The following is a 20,525-nucleotide window of genomic DNA, read 5'->3' on the forward strand; positions in this document are numbered from 1 at the left end:
TTTAAGTCTCTTTGTCTAATTATTTTATTTAATCCATTAATTTTAAGGGTATAATTATATATGTCCTTTTTGTTTGCAGCCTATTTGGTTGTTAGAATATTTGAGAATTTTCAATATTAAATTATAGTAATTTTTTTAAAACTATCAACATTAACATATGAATAATCTAGATTTGTTTTCCTGAATGATTTTCCTTATTACATGTGTTGGATTTATGTGCTAATTTTGAAAGAGAATCATAAAACAATCCCATTTCCTATGCATTAGGTGTCTTTGCATTTATTGGTCTTTGCATTATTGAAATGGGATTATTACTCGTTTATTAAACATAGCAAATATTCCTAGTGATAGCACTGTCTAAATTTTTCTGCTTGTGGCTTCCATTATATCATATCTCTAGAATTCATAAAGTCATCCCATTATTTTTCCATCAAAGACATACCAGCTGAAAATTTTTGCCAAAGATAACGATTGCATGTATATGTGACATAAAAAACAACTCTTTAGTGCCAGCTGGTGTTTCTTTTACAAAAAAATTACTGCTATCCTGTTGAAAAATGATCCAGTATCAAGTAAATTCTGTTTGCCTGTAATTTTCATATTTATCATTTTTCTGTTTAGTCAGTTTTAACTTAACTAAATCTCTGCAAATGCAGTTCTTCAGTATCAGCAAATTTCCCATTTGAATTTGAAGTTTAGAAACTAAGAATTCATTTGACTGAAAATTGTCTTTAGAATTCTGACATTTGTAAGTAATTTTCATCATTGTAGAAAACAGGATTCCCAGTTCCCCCCCTCCTCCAAATTAGTTGCTTCCTGTTTATTTTAAAATTTTCATTTTATCTTCAAAAAGTAAAGTTTTTCATTGAGGTTCCATTTTAGTGTGCTAATAATATTCACACTGACATTGATTGTCCATTTGGATGATGTTTTTATGTGACGTTCCGTACATATGGACAGAGTAAAGAACTTTTTTTTCCAAAATAGATTTCAAGTTTTTCAAATGACAAAAATATTCATGGTTTGGCAATGTCAAATTAAAAAACAAAATTAATAATAACTTTAAACAAATAAGGAAATCTAACTTTTAATACTGTCTCTGTGTTTCTGTGCTTATATTTGGAAAAGTTTAATACTTATTATGAAAAAAAATTTTTTGAAGTTGACTCCTATATGACAAAAATTGACTAGTACATTTAATTTCAAAATTTGCAATTTTTTTGTATCATTTTCAGCTTGCCGTGAGGAATCTTTCATCAAGTTAGAATACATTTAAATGAAGTGCAACAAAAATTATTATTTAATAGCCCATATATAATTTAATATGCCATAAAGAAGTCTTGTGGTATCCACATAAGGTGTTTTTATTTTTAAAAGCTTTTAAAAACTCCTTAACTGTGAGCAGTGTATGTTACATTTTATGCTATATATTAAGTAACTGATTTATTTTCTTATTTTATGTAAATGAATACTATATGTATATATTTGGAATTAAAAAATTAGGATATTCAAAACTTAAAATCAAGTACAAAAGCAGCTAAGATTAGGTAAGCAGTATAATTAAGAAAATAAACCACTACTCAACATTTTTAAAAAAATTAAATAAAAATAATTTAGAATGCAATCTTAAATTTTTAAAACTGTGGAAATTGTAAACTAAAACAAAGCAATAAATCTGAAGTTTGTGATATTGAGGCTTAGGCTAAAAAGTAAAGAAATGAAGTATGGCAAAAAACTAAGATGTTGAACATAATTTGGTATACCAAATTTTGAATTATTTTAATTCACAATCATCAGGGCTAAAAGTATAAAATTGTTTCAATTGCTTACTTCATGATATCCGGGAATGTGTTTCAGTTCTCTTTGACTGTCGATACAAATGTGTGTGTGTACATGTGTGCACTTTTAAGCCTCTTGTTTATTAGTAGTTTTATTATTACAACTTATTTAAAAAAATAAAGGCAGTGAAAACAACAAATTATTATGTTTACACTGAAATTAGTGAAGGTTTCTTATTGAATATAATTAACATCATCTGCTTTGACTACTCTGATTTGCTTAGTAGCTCTGAGTTACTTAGATACAAAATCTCTTTGTGTAGATTGAAATGCTGTCAGGTGGCATGTCTTTAGGGAGACTTTACTATGTTCTGAGCAATTTTAACTCTTCATGGAGATGGGCCTTTAGAAATGTATGAAATATTAATCACTATATTGCGTAGAAGTTCTATGCAATACCTTCTTTTATACATTTCAGGTAATATATATATAAAAAGTTATTTGCGTTACTTAAGGTGCATTCTTTTCATATTGCGTATGACTGAAAATCTTTTGCTATTCTGCTTTTTTGCAATTTTCAGGAAAGTCTATATTAAAATCATACCTTTTGAAGTTTTCACCCCTTAAATAAGAAAAATCAATATGCACTACTTATAAATTACAGATTTACACCATTTATTACTTATTAAGAAGAAGATTCTTGAATTAATTGTAGACAATGTTTCTAAACTACTGATAGCTATGCAGCTCAAAAGTTATTCTAAATCATACAGCCTCACAAAAATTCTTAATTTCAAAATACTTGGTACCAGATACCTCAGACTACGTATGAGCACTTTGTGCAGTCAATGCCATGCCAGTGCTGGCAGTTTTGAGGGCTAAGGTGGTCTTACATGTTATTAATAGAGTGTTATATACATGATATTAATAGGTTATAATGTAATGGCCCTTTGGTGTATATAAATAAGTTTTGGACTGATACTTATCAATGAAGTTCTTTTTCCTCTTTCCTTTGGAAAAGGCACTGTTTTTCTATTAATATTTTCAAATTTAATACTTAAAGAATATATTAATGTCAAATGATTTATCTATTCATACAACTTTTTTTTCCATTGCTGAAAGACCCAATCACAGTATTAAAATTTCCCATTGTTGTAACTATTAATTGTTGCTACAGATTTGTTCCAGACACTGTGAGAAAGTAAAAATGATTTTCAAGTATTTTTAAAGATTCTAGGAAATTCATGGAAGTACATGAAATATAACATAAATGAGCAAATTTTAAAAAGCATTTCCTTCTTAAAACAATTCCAATATTTAATGCCATTTAGAAGTGAAATGATATATCACAGAAATTGTTCTTTTTAATAAAATTATACCAGGTAATGAATAACTGATGTAAGAAAAAATAAATAATAATAATAATTTTAGACCCAAAGTCTGTAGTATATGGTATTTTGAAATCTTTTTAATTACGAGAGTTCCATAAAAATCATCACTTAGATGTAAATTAAGTGTATTTTAAACTAGATGGATTACTAAAATATGAAGTTTTAAATTATTATCATGTGCATTTATTTCTTTTAGATTATTCAGTTTGTTAAACAATTACAGACTGATTAAAGATCTTATGCTTTGCTGAATGGTAGCACTCTAAGAGCCGATTAGAGTGATAACTGAAAAAAGTAAAAATGTAACAGTTATTTTATAATTACAGGTGGATATTATTTTCTTTAAAAAATGAAATAAAATATTCAAAGTTTTAATAGAAAATTTTAAAATTTCTGAAAAACATAATCAAAACAATTTTGAAAATGATATGTTCAGAAATAAACCACTTATTTTATTATTTAAGAAAACAAGTTTAATCATTTTGCAGTTTTCTGTCCTGGCAAAAAAGAAATTACCGTTAAAATTGAATATTGGGTTCATTTCTAATTTGTTCAATGCCCCCACCCAAAAAAAAGATTGAATCACTCAAACATATTTTTTAATACTATCATTCTACTCACTTTCATTAATAAACAAAATTATATAAAATCAGTGCATTTATTGGTAAGTATGTTTTTTCTGGTTAACAGCTCTATTTTAAGGATGCTGATTATTATGTCGATAATAAAGTTCTTAATAATTCATTAGTTCCCATAATAATTCATTAGTTTTGTAGATAATATCATTTTTATAAAGAATGATAAATATTTTATAATTTTCGATGCTTTAGAAAGTTTGAAATCTGACAGATAAAATACAATGCTATTTTTACAATGTAAAGTAACAGAACAAATAAGGAACTCTTTAAGACTGCTATTTCTTTCCCTCACATTATCTTAAATATATCATAGAATGCCTATCTGTTTGATGTGAATAAGTTTTTTAAAGCTTCAAAAGAATTTTTAAAAAACCAAATTTAGCAGACAGGATTATATGGTAATAATATTTTAACATTTATATTAGTGACAGATTTGTATGTATATATATATATTTATATATAGCATTTTACCACTTTTTTACTCAATGTTTTATGGTTAAATTCTTCACTGAGATCTTGGATTCTAATAATAAACTTTCAGACTAAAGGATAAAAAAGAAAAATTAACCGATTTCTATGATGAAAACTATAATTTTCAGCTTTTGTTGTAACATGTATTTTCGTACTTCACATTGAAATTTCATGATTCAGGAAAGAAAAAAAGAATTTTTTATCTTAATTACATTTACTGATAAGATTTAGGTATCTTGTCACTAAAATATTTTCTCCTAACTACAGGAAACAAATTAAGCTACTTAATAACGTAATATTTCATGCGATAAGAAAAGTAAATTTAAAATGTGAAATAAAATCTTAAATATATGCAAGGATTTTATTAGTTATTTATCAATATGGATTCAAACCAAGTGTCAAATTTAGTAAGGTTTCTTTTTTGGGGGGGAGGATAGATGGAAGATGTATGACATCTTTTTTAAATTTGAAAATTTTGCAGATATTAGCTTTGTCATCTTACTTCCTCTACATGAAATGCTTGACTGCTATTTCTTTCCCTCACATCATAGAATGCTTATCTGTTTGATGTAAATAATTTTTTTAAAGCTCCAGAATCTGAAGAAATTTTAAAAACCAAATTTAGTAGACAGAATTATAATATTTAATATTAACAATTTTAATATTTAATATTAATTTAACAGACCATAATATTTTAATATTTATATTAGTGACAGATTTGTGTATATATAACAGATTTATATATACAGTCATATTAATGTGACCACATGTCCGGAAAAACTAACATGGATAGTGGCTAACATGGATAGTGGCTTGGAGAAACTGTTTTTGAAAGTGTTCACAAAGGTATAGAATTTTGATTGCAGTGTAGTTAACAGCTACTGGAAGGTGTGTGGCTGAGGATCCATATAGCAAACAGTCTGTTATACCATAAATTTTCAGTTGGGTTTTTAAGTCTGGAGAATTTGCAAGCCAGGGAAGTACAATAATGTCTTTTTCACATTTCCATCTACTTACATTCCTATCTGTGTTGCTGTAAGATGCCATCATTCCCAGAGGGAAAAGTATGTGTATTCCCAGAGGGAAAGTGTGTGTATAAGAGGGTTTGCAAGGATTAGTACTGAACCTGAAACTGTCATGAACTGTAACACTTGATGAACATAAGCTGGGGGAGGCAAAGATAGTTGAGGGGTGTTTGTTTTCTAATGATTCTTTCTGTATCCACCAGTGTTTATCTGTCAAATAAAGAAAAATCATTCATCAGAAAACCTCTTAATAATCATGCTATTTCCATCTTCTATCGATGAACAGTCATGAGCATAGGCGATATCATCATCCATCTGCTGTGGAACCTCATACACACTAAGGTTCATTGTGCTGTCATGTTGATAAGCCTAAGTACATTGCCACAAAAGGGTGTTTACCTCTTGCATCTCTAGCTTATAAAGCTGTATGGTTTTCATGATACATATTTTATACAATGCTATTTTGTCTATCATAACACACTTTCATCAGAGCAGCATGCAAGCGATTCTCAAATTCTGCAGTTTCCAAAATGCTGCCCTCCCCCCCAGTGTGAAAGATAATAAATATTCCTTTTTATAAGTTTGATAAATTACACACCTATTTATGATAACTGCAATACCTCTCAAATGTCTATGAAATTTTCTATTGCATACATCTATAAAATTACTTTGACAATGTATTAAATTTTCTAGAAACTACTTACTGTATATTCTGTTTTAGTAAAATAGACCTTTTTAATAGAAATTTTAGATACTGGAAGCAACTCGCTTTATGAAAGAAAACGGTACAAGTATTTCTTCATAACAAAAGAATTCATATCAAAGTTTTTAAAATTCTTTATTATTAAAATGTCCAAAACAAAATATCACAAATTACTAATCTTTCAAAATCTGCAGGCATTAATAAAAGTGTCGAAATTTCTTGCTTTTAGTAAAAGCTTTCTTAAAATAGAATTTGAACTATAAATTAGATTCATCAGAAATAAAATAAGCATAAACAAATGAATTAAATATTATGTTTATCAGGATAGGAAAAATTTTAAGGATGAAATATTTGCAAAGATGATTTTTCATCGTCACATCACATGTTTGAGAAAGAAAAATTATAATCAATTTTAAGTTCCTAAATTAAAATGATAGTCTTTGTTAGTAAACATTACTGGCATTATTCATGTAACTCGAAATATACACACAGATTATCAAAATATTCAGGAATTTTATCTGAATACAGGAATATAAATTTAAGGACTATTGAAAGCAAATACTTATCAATAAACAACAGTGAATTATATTTTTTCACTTTCATGTTCTATGTGATTTTTCAAATTTTTCCGTTTTTAAAAAGAAATGTAAAACATGTATATATTTACATTCAAGCCATTTATTTTAAGTTATTAAAGATCTCATATAATGGGAGAAAATTTCAATCGTTAGTTTTATATTAAAAAAAATTCATTGAAGTATGCTATTACAATCTGGAAATGACAAGATACTTCAAAACTTATTTATGGCAAAAACATTAAAGAAAAAATTTTAATATGCAAAAATATATCTTCTAGAAATCAAAATTTTACAGATGACTATTAATGTCTGTAATACTGGAATTATAGACAATAAAAAAAATTGTAAACAATGTTAACAATATTTCTGAACATAACTTTACAACAGATACAATAAAAATTCTGGTAATTTCAGCTTCTTAGGAGACTTGCCACTATAACAGAATGAAATGAATATATAAATTTCTTTGTAAAGGTAAGTTTGTAACATATAAATTAGAAAATCAAAATTTGTGTAATTATAAACCAACAAAAATAAAATTTAACAGCAGTAACTTTTCTCCAAATAGACCAACGAACTACATATGCAAAACAAAAAAAAAAAGAACCTGCATATTAATATCTAGGACAGTTATTTTTTTTTTTTTTTTTTTTTTTTTTGTTTGTTTATAAAATTTGTTTTGGGAGATTACTAATTATTGAAATTATTTTGGCAAATTTTATACTTATATGAAATCTTTCTCATTAAGTAAAATTCTTAAAACCAAACTACCCTAGATCCAAAAGTAAATACTTCACTAATTTTTTGTGTTTGAATATAACAAATGTCAATTTTTTGGTTTCATTAAAATCAGCTTAGAAAAAGGAAGGTTGACTTTAATAAAAATATATATATATTCTGCAAAACAATTATACTTGTTATTTATTATATTTCAGTATTTCTAATGAACTGATGTTGCTCATCGCTAAGTGACATTACCAGCATCCTACCATCACAAGGCTAGGCAAAACCTAATCTTAGTTTTGGCCTTAGTTTTTACGAGAGAAAAAAAAAAAAAAAAAAAAAACTATGCATAGGTAAAACATGGGTCTTCCTTCTTCAATGGGCAAAAATATTTTGCACTGTTTGCCAGAAAGTACCCTAAAAAAACTTGTTTTGAATTATAATCGTTAACTGTAATTTATAAATCTGGGTGAATATAGTAAAATGGAATCAGATGGTGCAGCACACCAAAGCTGTCGCAATTTTCTAGCAGAACTCATCAGAAAGAGAAGTCGGAGTGAATAACTAATAGTTCAAACTTTTAGCCACTGATTGAAATTGGGTATATTTCAAGCAGACTTAACTCATGGGTATCAAGTGCCCTGGTGCAACGTTTATTTTAAAAATAGTAGTTTGCAAATAAAATTTAATTAATTTCAACAAACTTCTATTTCTTAACCATATTAAAAGCACAATATGCCTACGTATACATAAAAGCAAATTTTCTAAATCATCACACTAAAAAAAATTACAAATTTGGACTAGATTATGTAATATACCATTCATTACATTTTTATTCACCTAATTTTAGCTGCTACAAAATTTTAAATCAGATTTTTTATGTTTAAAATATCCATAATATGATTTGCTATTAAAATACTTAAATATTCAGCTGATTCACAAAAACTCAAAACTTTCTTTTTCAATGCTACTCATTATTATTTTAGTATCTACAATCATGAAATTTTGAAATCTGGAATAAGCACATAAAAAAAAATGTATGGGCATAAAATTTAGTAATATATGCAAAAAATTCAGTAATAAGTTTGCAAGTCTTGTTTTAGTAAAAACTTTATAAAAATTACATCTCAAATCATAATCCAAATAAGGAGAAAACATCTGAAGAAATGCCCCCACACACTTAACTGTGATAAATTAACATTTTACATTTAAAAATATGGAAATGATTGATTGAAAAATGAAGCTAAGAAAACCGGTTATTAAAATTTAAGGTGTTAAGATCATATAAAATGCTACGTTGGCAAAAATACTGAAAAATTGAAAGTGCAAGGGGGAGAAAGAAAAATATGCCGACTTAAATTGTGTCATAATATACATTTCACATATAATAAAACTTTTTTAATCCTCTTTTTATGTTATTACAGCAAAGCCTCGGGGAGGGAGGCCTAAGGAGAGGGACGACTTTCTAAGGGAAACTGGTTTATATACGCATTACACATAAGGAAAATGCCCATGCAGCCAGCTGGTTCGTGGGATTCGAACCTCGACATGAACTACCAGTGTTCAGCGACATTATCACTCAGTCATTGGAGCGCCCACTTTATCCAAGACTCCCTAATATTGAATGCTGAAATTTACAACTTGAATTAAGTTACTCAGAAAAAATTTCAGTACATCCACAACCAAAAAAATTATAAAATTGTTAGTACCATTTTGAATATATACATTTAAAAAAAAAAAAAAAAGATTTAATAACATACTAATATCAAAAAGTCAATACACACATTCACACATTTTTTAGACGATGTATATTGTATTCACAAAACTAAATTACATAAAATTCTTGTGTTTTAAATGTTCTACTTGACATCCCTTATTCTGAACTATCTTTCGACCCCGCAATTTCCAGGATAATAATGCCTTTTGAAGTGGCAGAAGAGGTATTCCATCCCATTCCTCCCGAACAGCTTCCCATAGTCCTGTTAGGGTTTTGGGACAACGTTTGGGTAATGCAGTTTTCTGAAAGCACAAAAATCCATAGTGACACATCGGGAGATTTAGTAGGGATATCAGTGAAGGGTATGGCCTTTTGATACAATTTTTTTGTTCCATTTCTTTTAGGAAATTTACAGTGGATTTTGATGTGTGACTGCTAGCTTTGTCCTGATGGAGTCTGACAGATTGATGGCACTGTGGGTAAAGCGATGGTATTTCATTCAGAAAAATTGGCGATAAAATATGTTCCTGGTAGTATTTGGAGTTAATCTTGGCATTTTTTTGCACTCTCTTTATTTTTAACTTGCAATTATATAAAAAACCAGCAACAATCACGAGTCCCTTAGAAAAACTTTCGTTTCTTTAAACCATGTACTTAAATTTTTTTCTCCCCTTTTATAATAAATGGCCCTCTTTTTTTTTTTTTTTTTTTTTTTGTTACAATCATTTAAATACACCCATGCTTCATCTATTGTGACAATTGTTTTCCATTTTTCTTTGGATAAGTGTTTCTCATATAGAATTCTGCAGCGTGTCCTGCGTTGAGCAATATGCTTTGGAAGAAGACGATGCACATTGCGTTTTTTCCCTCTTAAGATTTAAATCAACGTTTATCATTTTGTTTACAGTGGACACCGAGCATTTTAATGATTTTGCAACTGTCCTTTGACTAGGGGGATTTTCTTTTAACATTAAACAACGTACCTTTGCAATAGTCGAAGATGTCCGTTTTTTCCTTGGATACTTGTTTGGAATTTTTGTCCCACTTGAGGCTCCAATTTGACGTTATTTTTCCTTTCTTGTTGATATTACCTATCGATGTTTTAGGTGTCACAAAACCATGACTCTCACATCGTTTTTGGATAACGGAGTATGCATATTTCTCTTCGGAAAGAGTGTAAATGTAGCCTTCGAACCACTGCTTTGTTAAATTCACCATTTTGAATAAAAACAAAACTTTCAAGCCACAGACGATAATTTTGACTTTTAAAAACATAGTACAATTGCAATTGCTTCTTTTGCAGCAAATGATATTTTATTATCTCTTACCAAAATCGTCTAAAAAATGTGCGAACAGCCTCTGTATTACAATAGATGAATTTCAGTATATATAGTTAACAATCACTTTTGATACATTTTTTTCTAGCTACCGATATTCTAATAAACCAAAACTTAAAATTATTTCTGCATTAAAAAATTATATACTTTTCTCCAAAATTCATTTGAACATTTTTAATTTGTTACATAATTTGTAACAAATCTTGATATATTATGCAAGTTTGTGTCACAAAGAAAAAAAGATTTTCCTTGATTTTGGTTATGGGTTTGCTATATCATTATGCAATAAATGCCACTCAAGTGGAATTAATCGCTGGTAAAACTGATACACACCTTTACAGATATGCTCTCTTTTTTTTTTCATAAATGTATCCAACAAATACTGATAACCTACCAAGTATTTCAAAATAAAAATGCTCCATAATATGAAATTAGAAAGCTTACCCTTAAAGGTCCATCTGAATTTGATTTTTCTAATGCTTCATCAATCTTTTTTGCTCTTTCTTTACTTTGTTCTAAACGTCTTACTCCATCTTCCTTCAGGCCTCTTCTTTCTTGTTCTTGAAGACGCCTTTCAGCAGCTTCAATCATTTTCTGTCGTCTTTCATCCTGTCATCATAAAAATACATATTATTCTTCACCAACAATATATGTAAATTAAATTAACCTTTTATAACACTAATCAATGGCATAACCAGAGCTATGCCACTGACTATTTTGCCCTCCGAATGCACTCCAAATATTCTACAAGGTAACCAAAAATGTTCTTGCCATTTTGGACAGTCAGGAAGAAAAAAGTCATAATACAAATAATAATCATCGCTAATCCTCAAAGTAATCATCATCAGTTGAATTTGACCTACAGGTATAAGTGACACAGCACAACTTTTTTTTTTTATGGTTTTGAAAAGATTATACATCTAAAAATGAAATGTTGGGTATAATTTCTTTGAGAAAAAGGACAACAGGTGTAGACATAATCAGTATTTAAAAGTTTTCCAATTTGAAACTACCACTTTTTAAATTAGTTTTTCAAATGGAGCAGATGCATAAAAGGCCACATAACGGATTTATAACTCTATGCTAAAATGATTTTCTAAGTTCTTTTAGATACTGCTCCATACTCCATCACCCCTATTAGACAGCAAAAGACTAAATACAAAAGAAATAATGGATATAGTATTCAAAATTATTTATTCCATTACACAAAGTTCTTTCAAATGGCATCTCTTCCTATGTTACAACATGCTGAAGGACAACAAAAATTATTATTACATACTCATATAAGCCTGCTAAAGTAGAAGTAAATATCTGCAATGATATTGAGATTTAAAAAAATTCTCGAAAAGCAAGATAAAAAATGTGCAAATTTAAATACTGGAACTTTACAGATTTAGCATTTCTCACAGATTTTCCATCAAATTTAAGTAATGTAAGAATTGCAAGGATAAAGCAAGATAACTGAAATGGTCAGTAGTATTAACAACTTTTATTACAAAACAAATTTTACTATACCGTGGCATTTAAGTTATAGTACTAACCAAATATTTAATTTACATCTTTCCTATTTCCCTTATCTTGCCAAATAATAAAAATAATTTTTTTCCTATTTGCCTCATTCCTGAAACCAGAATTTATGTAGATTTGAACTGGATGCAGTTTTACTAAATTAGAAAAACTGCACATGGCATTTAAAGCTTTCCTCTCTCTTGAAAACTTGTGCTAGCCTTGAATTAAATATTACAGTGCTAAGATAGAGTTAGGATGGAAAATTACAAGTCTTAATCTCTTTTGCAGTGCAGGCAAAGTTCATAAACCTTTGGTAAAAATAGATTAAACTCTTTGAATTTACAGTAGTTTGAAGGAACTTTGTATTTATGCTAGATTCAAATAACTAGTTAATTTATATTGTATACTTTTAATTTAACCTTCAGAGATTTAAAGTAGTCATTTTTTCTGTGCTTAAGAGTTCAGAAATTCTAGTGGTAGTAATTAATTCACTCCACAGAATCTTATGTATCTCCTTTAATTTGATTTTAAATGAGCTAGCTAAATTTAATGGAAAACAAGACAGTGTTATAATGCTATATATTAAAAACTAAATTGAAGACTATGGAGTCATATTTCATGATTTTGAAAATCATATTTTGCATTGACTCTGCAAACTTATCTAATCTTACAATCCAGACTGAAGTCAAATATGTGAATCGAGAAAATATCCCAGCAAATATAGCCAATATAGCTACTGTTGCTTAAGATATGCGTACTTATGAGAATAAGTTTTTATATTTTTAAAGTTCACAAAGACTAAATATCATTCCTTCCTCATACTGAAGACTCATTTTCATTAACTAGGCCTGGATGTGGACCCAATTATGAACACCTGATTTTGAGACATGCAGATGCAGACTTCTCATTAATGATAAGATAATAAAATAAAACTTAATCAACATTTTTTGTAGATACTTTTCAATTACTCAACATTATTAATAAAATATCGTATTGGTTTAAAATCCCATCACCGGTGTTACTTGCAAGTACATAAGATACCAATTTGTTAAACAAGAAGATTTTTATAAGTATATCATGATACAGTTCGAAATATATCAATATTTTTGAACAGCGACACCCAATTTTTTCCAGTACAAATTGATCAGTTCCACAAGATTTGTCAGAACTGAAGGTAAAAATATATTTACAGGTGCCACTTGGCGATTTTTGGCAGTACATGGACACCGAGTTTGTGCAATTCTTTGACTTTGGTTACATTGAGGTGCAAAAATTGCTGCTACACAAATCCAAAATAGCAAGTCAAAAAATTGCATAAACTTGGTATCAATGTACACATGGACCTATTTTCACTTAAAAAAACAAAGAATTGCACAAACTAGGCATTGTGCACTACCTTAACGTTTTCCATGTACATATCGATCTATATTCACTTAAAATGTCAAAAGAACAGCCAACAAAAAATATATAATCTCAATAAACTACATTTTAAATCAAACTATGAAATAACATAAAAAAGGAAATCTTAGCACTACACAAAGGAAATATAAACTTTTACAAATTTTCATGTCTTCAGTCAAACAAAATTTCTCAACAGCATTCAAAAACTTCCTAAAATTATCTGTATACTGTTGTTGCAACATAAATTCAAAAACTTCCTAAAATTATCTGTATACTGTTGTTGCAACATAAATTCAAAAAATAAGAGTAAAAAATATCCTCTGACGTTCGACCATACGCATTTCCTTCCTACAAACAGGACACTTATAATGGCTACCAAGTAAACTTTCATTTACACACCCGTCAATTTATGCTTTTTTCTCCTTTCATTCCAAATCGTACAGAAATTCAAATTTTACCACATTCAGCCATTTTACTGTGTAAAACACAAAATAACCAGCATACACATAAGTCCTTACAAATCTTTTCCCATCATTCAAATTACCGCAATCACTCAACCAATTATGTCATAATAGAGGTTCCATAACATTCAACTGCTCAGGTTACGATAAATGAAACAAAAACAGCGATAATCCAAGGGGCACCCTTAAATCTACTCTAACCGAACTGAAAATTACACATAATTAATAATTGTAATAAGTTTCAAATGTAACATAAATGGTCAGCCATATCTAATGATGTAATGTATGTTTTGACTTAATATGTTGAAATACAAAAAATATGCAAAATTAAGAGGTCAAAACTCATAGAATATATAGCAAATTAATTTAAAACGTGCCTTTATTTCTGAAAAATAAATGGACAATATAAATATTAAAAATTTATCAGATTTCACATAATCCGAAAATCAAAATTCCATCGGAGTGAGGTCAGAGAATCACGGTGGTCATTAAAACTGATTATCATGAGGTGATTCTGTAAATGCTCTTTCAGTATTTGCTAACCACACATGAATGTTAGCTGTCAGATTGGAAAGATGCCATAAAAGATGAAATTATACAGATTCCTCCCACAATCTTATGTTCATCATTATTGTCAATAATATCCCACGTGTATTCTGTCACCTCTTTTATTATGATTAACTCTTTAAAATGTTCTTCTTTGCAAATGATTTACGTTTGCAGTTTTTCTCATAGGTGTATCATTCTAAGTCATTTGTGGTTTTTTGTTGCATTGATCAATTTGCACAGAAAAAAAGTGGGTGTTGCCATTTGAAAATTTCAAAATTTTTTCTCTGTAGCCATAACTGTGAAAGCTCTATTGTTTTAAATCATCACAATCTTGAGTGCATACTTTTAAATAACAAAACTGGAAATCTAATTTTGGTTTAGCAAATAGGCTACCATGAATTCATGTATCAGGGAGTGTTTTATGCCCAATCTGTACCACCTCTGCTCTTCCACAGATAATACAGTACAATTTCTTTAGTACAAGGTACTCATTTTTAGATCTTGTATACTTCTTAACTAATTTGCATTTATAAAAATTCTTCCCATAACAAATAATACAAACATCATTTGTGAGGAAAACTCACAATAATAATAAAATATTTGGGAACTGCATTTTTGAAATTTGGATGTTGTTCCTTCCCAAGCAGTAAAAAAAAAAAAAAAAAAAAAAAAAAATTCTCAATTAGAAACTATTCCTTTTTTTATCATAATTTGACTTTTGTATTTTTCAATCAAGTAAGAAAGCATGTTCAAAGTGAAAACAGCTATCTTCTTAGTTCTATTATATGACATCTCGTGGTTCATCACTTAACCAATTAATGAGTGGATAAAAATGGCTGTGGTAGAGTAGACTTTAAGGTATCCCTTGTATTATGGCGAAGTTGTTGTTTGATTTATCACCAAGTTGTTCTTTCATTTATGGTAGCCTGAGTAGTTGAATGTTATGGAAACCCTATTATGATGTAATCGGGTGCATGATTCTGGAAAATTTTGAATCATGGGATGTTTTGTAAGCGTTTTTGTGGTGTGTGTTAGTTTGATTCTTTAGACGGTAGAACGGCCGAATGTAGTATTAATTTGAAGTTTCTGTACGATTTGGAGCGAAAGGGGAAAAGAGCTTTAATTGACTGTTGTGTAAATGAAGGTTTACTTAGTAGCCATTATAAGTGCCCTGTATGTAGGAAGGATGTGCGAACGTAAAAACCGTTTAGATAGATTTGAATGGGTTTGCAGGAAGAAAGGTTCAGATGGTCACTATGGGAAGCCTTCAATCAGAAAGAGTGCCTGGTTTGAAAAAAAGTCATTTGAGTATGATTAATATTTTGATTTCTACGTGGCTCTGGGTGTACGAAGTGAACTCGAAAATCATGGTAAGTGAATATTTACTTTTGGTAGTGCTTAAATGTATAACATGTTTTTCCTATTTTATGTTATTTTATTGTTTGGTTTAAAATGTATTTTATTGAGATTATGTCTTTTTTGTTTGTCTATATTGTAGAATTGGGTGCTCCTTTAACTTTTTAAGTGAAAATATATCGATGTGCACACGGACAAAGTAAAGGGAGTGCGCAATGCAAGTTTGTGCAATTCTGGGATTTTTTTTAAAGTGAAAATAGGTTGACGTGTACATGGATAAAGTCAAAGGAGTGTGCAATGCCATTCGGGGATTTTTTTTAAAGTGAAAATAAGTCGATGTGTACATTACCAGAGTCGTAGCTAGGGTTTTCAGCGCCTAGGGACAACTGAAGATTTCATGCCCCCTACTGCTCGTCAAGGATGGAAAACATTTAATTCTAAAATGTCGTAACATCAGTTTGGCATCCCTTGGATTCTGCGCCCGGGGACAGATGCTCCCCTCTAGCTATGCCCTGATGGATACCATGTTTGTGCAATTGTTTGTCTTGTTATTTTGGCTTTGAGTATCGGCGATGTTTTGCGGAAAAATCGCCGCTTCGCAAGCCAAAATGACGAGTCAAAGAATTGCACAAAATCGGTATCCATGTACCGCCAAAAAACCCCAAGGGGTACCCTAAACTATACTTTTACCAATGGCTGAATACAGGTAGTTTGACTTGGAATAAGATCCCAAAAAATATCATACCTGCATGTTCATCTCATGGGTTTGCCTTATACGTAATGTAGGGAATATAATATTGTATTCATGATATGAGTCACTTCTCCAGTTTTTAAACCGTCAGTGAATAACTTCAATCCTCTAAAGTCATGCTTACCCCTAGAGAGATAAAAGTAGTAAGTTTTGCTATAATCCAATAAATCCCAGGCCTTTTTTTTGCTCCAAACACCCATTTGACTAACCCCTATATGTTTAACATAAACAATACCATCCCAAAAAATGACCTTCCCCTCCAGCTATGCAAATGAAATACACTGTCATGAAGAACACAATACTTAGTCTAACCTCAATTTTAATTACTAATCTAAATTTTAAAATGAAAATTGTACATCAAGTTTGAATGATGACATGGAAGCAGGGTACAACATACTAATCAAGTATAGAACTTCATGGTGAACTAGTATTTAAATGTCAAACATACTGTACTTAAAAAGAAATCTACAGCAACTTTTTAGGAGTGTATTGAATGCTGATTACAAAGAAGAAATAAATATACAAAGCATTCATCAGTATGCATTAAATCAATTGAAAAAATTTTAAAATAAGTTGGCTCAATTTTATGCTGCTCATTTTAAGTTTTCATATAAGAACCAGTTGTATACAGTGGATTTTAAAACAAGTTCAAAACATTATTTGTCTTAATATGTTGCATTAAATACAGATTTCCTTGATACACATGAAAAAATTAACCCCTAATTTTATCTGTTGGAATTACATGTTTATCAAAAAAGGAAATCATTTTTTCATGTATGTTTCCATGGAACATTTAAGTAAACTTAATAATAACACGAAAAAGACTAACGTTTGCATTGTAGTTTACAGTACATATTCAAATATGAAACAAAGGCAATAGCATCATTTAATGCAAAAAATAAATAAAACGATATTATTCTATAAACAGAAGGAAAAACAATTATTTGTAATAAGTTTCAAATGGAACATGAATGGTCAGCCATATCTAATGATGTAATTTATATTTTGACTTACTACGTTGAAACACAAAAGTATGCAAAATTAAGAGGTCAATACTTATAGAATACATAGCAAATTAATTTAAAACGTGCCTTTATTTCTGAAAAAAAAAAAAACGGTTGGACAATATAAATATTAAAAATGAGACAGAAGGATTAGTTACTTTACTCGGTGTTGTATAACGTGGTTCTGAATCTCCACAACAAGATGTACAGACGCCCATAGCTTTAGTAAATTAAAATCCAACTAAAACAGATTTCCAACACTGAACACATGTAAAAACACCTGCGCACTTGTTTACAAACAATCAGCCCAACGTAAAGGAGTTGGAGTTGAAGTGTGTAACCCTTTCCGGCACGCTATTCTACCAAAATTACCAAAGTTGCAATTTTACCAAAAGTATTTGTAGGCAGTCTATCCGAGATTCAATTCACCTATAGGTAGTGCTTTCACACATTAATGTGGCGGATAAAAACCGGTATTTTGATCTGTGATCTGACTTCGTACATTCAAAAATGGAGTTGCTTCGCTTTTCCGAAATGTTTGATTTCCTTCAAGGAGGCGTAAATTCTCGCTGTGTTACTAAATTTTAAAAAGCGGATTATTTGGCAATGCACGGAATTTTACTTGAAAAATCCAATTTACAAATTTTGGCTTCCTATTTAAGAATAAGTTGTATAGCGTCCTGATCTCATGAAATCGAAGGGCTTTTCATTGTTAAAAAGGAAAAGTAAAAAAAAAAATTTTTTAATTTTCTTGTTCATGTAAAGGAAGAACTGCTGGCTGTTGTAGGAAATTGTGTCACTGTTTTATTGTATTGCGACATGTAGCTGATTTTAACGTTCACTGATTGTAAACAAATGACTTCATATGCGTTTAACTTGGGATTTGCAGAAAATCTGTGCAGTCAAAAGTGTCTTTCCCCCCCCCCATAAAAATAATATTGAATCATTATATACTAAAAAAAATTTTGTTCTATTATATTCGTCTATATTTATATCTATTATATACATAATAGCACTAATTATCAGATGCAATTTTGAGAATATCAACAAGCGAAGCACTTAAAAATGAAAAAAAGACACTTATAAAAGAAATATTAGTATTCTATATGTATTATAGAAAATACATGCAATGAATAATACCATGACCAAACATTTCAAAAAAAAAGAGCAGATTAAGTATTACCTACCACTCAATACTTGAGAAAGCAATCCTGGCATATAGCATGTAGTTAACTTTTGATTACATGATATTACAAGCATTTTTAGATTTGTCCCACAAGTGGTTAAAACGACTGAACACGTAATGCTCACAACAATAAAAAATAAACGTTTAATTACTTTTCGATCTCAACACGCTTCACAAACTACGTAGTGTTGTCAAACGTAAATACCGATTTTTAATTTTTCCACCTTTTAGCCACTAGATAGCGTATCAAAGCGCTGGAATCGCGGATTTAGGCCTAGGAGAGTATGCAGGTATAATTTTACAACGATTGCACAAACCGTTTCCATTCTGTGGGTGATTCCGAAGCGAAAACACTGAGCCGCACGAGCTGCGATAGGTTAGCATTGCTGTGAAGTACGTATTACAGTAAAATACTTTGCCTATGACTTAAAAACAGTAGAATCTCATCTCTGTAGCAGATTTAGCACGCAGTGGCTAATCGCACCGGCGGTGCGAATAGCTAAGAAGCTATTCACACCACCTACGTTGGCGCATGCGCAAAATCAGCCCAGGTACCAGCATTTTACGCCGATTTCCGTAAGCATGTTCCTAAAACGTACTCGCCGTACCCCCTGCTGTGACAATGCTGAATCACTATTGGCTGACCGACTTGCTACGTAAAAAACGTAACTTGTTTGGTCACGTGACAAGCCGATTGCATGGATTCTGAAGTGTTGTTTAAGTGTGATTTGTAGTTTCCTGTATAAGACGTAATAAATTTTGTGTGCAAATACAATTCTGAATTAATAATAAACCACTAAAAGGTACAGCTTGTAAAGAATATAGAACACAAACCTCTTCAGACATAACGCTTGAAGTATTTTATTCGGACGGCATAAGATATGTTTACTAGGAAGACAAATTTCGGCAAACAAAATATATAATTATGCAAAATAAATTTCGTTACCGGAGCATAAAAGTATCTATTATTGTACTTTAGATTTTCCAATATCAGAGGTTGTGATATAATGTAAGAGAATTTTGATTTAACATTAGAGATTCAATTTTGAGGGAGTTGGAGCTTGGCATGAAGGGATTTTTTATGTATTTTATAATAAAACAAGATTAGTTTTGTATTTTTGAAAATTTTTGGCAGAAGAACAGTTTAACCTTTTAATATTTCATTGGTATGTTAATTATTTCTGGAACTAAAATTAAAAAATGGAGGACTGTTAATATTTGCAGTAATAACCGATATTCTTAAAAGAATATTGTTTTAGATTATATAAAAATATAGAGCAACTTCTGATGATGTCCGTCTTTTAAAAAGGTACAAAAAGGCAAACTAGAACACTACTTTGTCATTGTCACAAGTAATATATCAAAAAGCATTGTTTCATTTTTGGATGTGGGTATTCAGTTGCATACTAATTTATATGAATCACCGGAAAAAAATAAGCATTCAAAAACTTGGAAACAGTCATTATGGTATTTCTAGGCAAAGTTTGGCATGGTGAATTAATAATTTCAAAAAGTTGTGTAGTGGATTTGTCATTCGGAAAGCACTTTGCAAGGTTGGAATGTGCTCAGAATATCATGGTATTCCTTGAATAATAATAAGAAATGCTTACCAGCAAGGGTCAGAATTCAGTAGAGCCGGGATTGTTGCCTATAGAGTATGTGGATTATCGCTCTGTGATATCGCCCGTTGCACTAGTCGACATCCAACCACTGTTAAGCGAATATGGCATGTATGGAATGCTGAGGATTATACTGAACGGCATGCAGGATCTCATTGCCGTCCCATGATTAATACCCGAAAGGACAGGCATATTGTGAGGTCAGCCCTCCAAATTTACAACCACATCACAGACCATTAGTCAGAAAATGGGCATATTTGCAGCATGCACAGTATCTGCTCGTACGGTGTGTCAACGTTTGCATCAGCATGGACTATCAGCACAGTGT

General features: G+C 30.1%; 1 protein-coding gene across 1 annotated transcript; it reads right to left on the reverse strand.

Moving 5' to 3' along the window:
* Positions 1–6,122: 6,122 nt before the first annotated feature.
* Positions 6,123–17,709, reverse strand: Svip (small VCP interacting protein). Its single transcript, XM_035370656.2, has 3 exons — positions 17,551–17,709; positions 10,806–10,970; positions 6,123–7,017 (listed from the first exon to the last, which is right to left on the reverse strand). The coding sequence occupies exons 1-3, from the start codon at positions 17,608–17,610 to the stop codon at positions 7,003–7,005; spliced, it is 240 nt and encodes a 79-aa protein (XP_035226547.1). The 5' UTR covers positions 17,611–17,709; the 3' UTR covers positions 6,123–7,002.
* Positions 17,710–20,525: the final 2,816 nt, after the last annotated feature.

Source organism: Stegodyphus dumicola, chromosome 8 (genome assembly GCF_044657685.1).
Source record: "Stegodyphus dumicola isolate Sdum_Otavi_A_Nest chromosome 8, ASM4465768v1".
NCBI lineage: Eukaryota > Metazoa > Arthropoda > Arachnida > Araneae > Eresidae > Stegodyphus > Stegodyphus dumicola.